The sequence below is a fragment of the Elephantulus edwardii genome, unplaced genomic scaffold, assembly GCF_000299155.1.
Source record: "Elephantulus edwardii isolate Elephantulus edwardi_28Jun2011 unplaced genomic scaffold, EleEdw1.0 scaffold00544, whole genome shotgun sequence".
Lineage (NCBI taxonomy): Eukaryota > Metazoa > Chordata > Mammalia > Macroscelidea > Macroscelididae > Elephantulus > Elephantulus edwardii.
Window position 1 is genome coordinate 143,526 of NW_006400294.1, and position 3,286 is coordinate 146,811.

Genomic DNA, 3,286 nt, shown 5'->3' on the forward strand with positions numbered 1-3,286 from the left:
GGCACCAGCAGCCAGGAAATTAAAAGACATATTGCAATGGGAAAGTCTGCTGTTAGGGACCTCTCCAAAGTACTGAAGAGCAATGGTGTCTCTTTGGAGACTAAGGTGGGTCTGATACAGGCCATGGTCTTTGCTATCACTTTTTATGGAACAGAGAGTTGGACAATGACTAAGGAGGATAGAAGGAGAATTGATGCCTTTGAGCTTTGGTGCTGGAGAAGAGTACTGAGGGCACCATGGACTTCTAGGAAAACAAACAGATTCATCCTGGAAAGGGTCAAACCAGGCTGCTCCTTGGAGGCAAGGATTCTAAGGCTCTGTCTAAAACACTTTGGACATATTGCAAGGAGGGACAGGTCCTTGGAGAAGGACATCATGCTTGGTAGGGTGGAGGGACAGCTCAGAAGGGGAAGGCCCCCTATTAGGTGGATTGATTCAGTGATTGGGGTAATCAGGATGAGTGTGTCGGGGATGGTGCGATTGGCACAGAACAGAGCAGAGTTTAGGGATGTTGTACTTAGGGTCACTATGAGTCGCAAGCGACTCGATGGCCTATAACAACAACAACATCTTTTATTATCTATTTTGTTCTTTTTTCTTTGATAGAGAAATAACTTAATCCCTAAAGGTTAAGTAATCCCTGTATAGTTTTTAGCCACATTATCTAAATGTAGTTTTTAATGTCCACTTGTATTTTCATTTCAGTTCTTTCACAAAGCTACCACACCTGGCAGGAACAGAACAAAATTTACTGCTTGCCATGAAAATCCAAAGCCAATGGAAGAAGTTTGGACTGGACACAGCCAAACTGGTTCCTTATGATGTTCTCTTATCTTATCCTAATGAGACAAATGCCAACTATATATCAATAGTGGATGAACATGGAACTGAGGTAATGCAAAATTGTTGTTACTTATCATATAATACATCTTTTTGACGGTCTTCCCATCTTTCACATTTCAAAGAATGATGTCCCTTTTCAAGGAATAGCCTCTCCTGGTAACATGTCTAAAGTGTGAGAGAAGAAGGTTTGTCATCTTTGCCTCCAAGGAATGCGCTGGCTGCTTTGTTTCCAAGACGTATCTATTTGTTCTTCTGGTAGTTTATGTAATATTCAATACTCCATTTATTATGATGTTGCCTATTGGCCCAGTAGTGATGACCTTTGGTGTTTTTTTTTCATATGGAGATGTAATTCACATTGCAAGCTGTAGTCTGTGATCTTCTGCAGTGAACATTTCAAGTACTCCTCATTTTCAGCAAGCAAGTTTATGTCATCTGCATAACAAGTTGTTGATGAACCTTCCTCTGAACCTGATGTCATATTCCTATTCATATAGTCAAGTTTTATTAACTATTTGATCAATATAAATATTTTATTTGATCAATATAAATATTGAGTAGATGTGGGGAAAGGATACATTTCATATGCACACCCTTTCTGCTTTTAAACCATGCAATGTTCCCTTGCTCTGTTTGGCCAACAGCTTTGTGATCTAAGTATAAATTTTGTACAAGCACAATTAAGGGTTCTAAAATTTCAATTCTTCTCAATATTTGCAATAGTTTGTTATGATCCACATGTTAAATGCCTTTGTATAGTCAATAAAACGTTTAAGAATCTTACCAAGAACAGTTTGAGCCATTGAACACCAGTGAAAGAAGACCAGATGAGTTGTGAGATGACTGCCATCCATTGAAAAGAGCAAAAGATGATCACAACAGCCGAGGAGAACGAAAAAACCAAAATGGATGTCAGAAAAGACTTATGAAAATTGCACTAGAGCATTGAGACGCTTTTACTAAAGGAAGAGATGCCAAAGTAAAAGAGCTAAACAGAAGATTTCAAACAGCTGTTTGAAAAGACTAAGCAAAGTATTATAATGAAATGTGTAAAGAACTAGAGTCAGAGAATAAAAAAGCAAAAACTTGCTCAATATTTCTCAAAGTGAAAGGACTGAAAATCAAATTCACCCCTTGAATTGCAGTACTGAGAAATGCTATAGACAAAAATTTTTAATGATCCAGGAAGCATCAATAGAGGGAGGGATGCACAAAGTCACTGTATCAAAATAAAATTGACACTGAAAAATTTCAGGAATTACATATTAAGAAAAGACAATAGTAATGAAAGAAGAAATTCACTCTGCACTGAAGCCATTAGCAAATCAAGGTATATTTTAGTTTATAGTCTTTTCAGAGGGAAATCTAGTGGTCTATTGGTACAGATTTGTGCTGCCAGTATGAAGGAGTGCAGTTCAAATCCCCTTGCTATACCATAGGAGAAAGATGAACACTTTCCTCCTGTGCAATGACTGCCTCTAAAATTTCACTAGAGTGCTCTGGGGGCTTGTTGTTGTTAGATGCTGTAAAGTTGAGTGTAACTCATAATGACCTTCTGAACAATACATCTCAGCCCTCTCCTATCCTATGCCATCCTTATCAACTCAGACACACTTGAACCCATTGCTGCAATCACTGTGTCAATCCATCTCATTGAGAGTCTTCCTCTTTTCTTCTGACCCTCCACCTTTCCAAGCATGATGTCTCCCTGTAAGGAATAGCTTCTCCTAGCAACATGTCCATAATATGAGAGACAAACTTTGTCACTTTTGCCTCCAAAGTAGTAAGGAATTGAACTACAAAGCAAAGGCGTGTGGTTCAAATGCACTATCTTCTCCAAGGAAAAGAAGATGGACAATATTTTTGTGTGTGATTTACTGCCTCTGAAAACCCACTGTGGGTCAGCTATGGATCGGTTTCAACACAGTGGTACACAACAATAACTACCAAATCTCCCTGGAGAGTCAGTTATGATTCAGTTTTTACTTGATGGTACATAACAACAACAGCAGTATTATCAGAGATCTTAAAGATTTTCTGAATCTCTTGTGTGTTGTGAACATGAATTAGCACATGTCAAGAGATAGCACATACATATATGTGTTCTGGGGACAGTTAATAGAAATCCTTAAGTACTAACCTAAGTCGTTTACACTTCAGCTTCAGTCCGTGGAAATGCCTTAGGCCTAGACTAAACAAGGAGTCAAAGTTGGAGTCCTCAAGCAACAGTCCAAGTAAAAGATGGTGAAGGTCTGAATTAAGATACTATCTAGTTTTATGTGATTAGGTATTTCTGTCATGACAGGAGTCTAGAGCGATGGCTACATGGTGGAGTGGATCTGGGGGAGGGTTTGTAAAATAATGAAAGAATCTTTTCTTTTACTTTTCCAAGAGGGTAATATCTGGTCGGGGGGCGGGGGAGCCTTGGGAGGGGACAAATCTA

General features: G+C 38.8%; 1 protein-coding gene across 1 annotated transcript in view; it reads left to right on the forward strand.

The window, feature by feature from the left end:
* The window catches only part of NAALAD2 (N-acetylated alpha-linked acidic dipeptidase 2), a 114,433-nt gene that overhangs the window by 10,322 nt on the left and 100,825 nt on the right, over nt 1–3,286 (forward strand). The window contains exon 3 of the mRNA XM_006903226.1: nt 706–892. Within this exon, the coding sequence (XP_006903288.1) occupies nt 706–892 (187 nt within the window). The remainder of the gene's footprint in view (nt 1–705; nt 893–3,286) is intronic.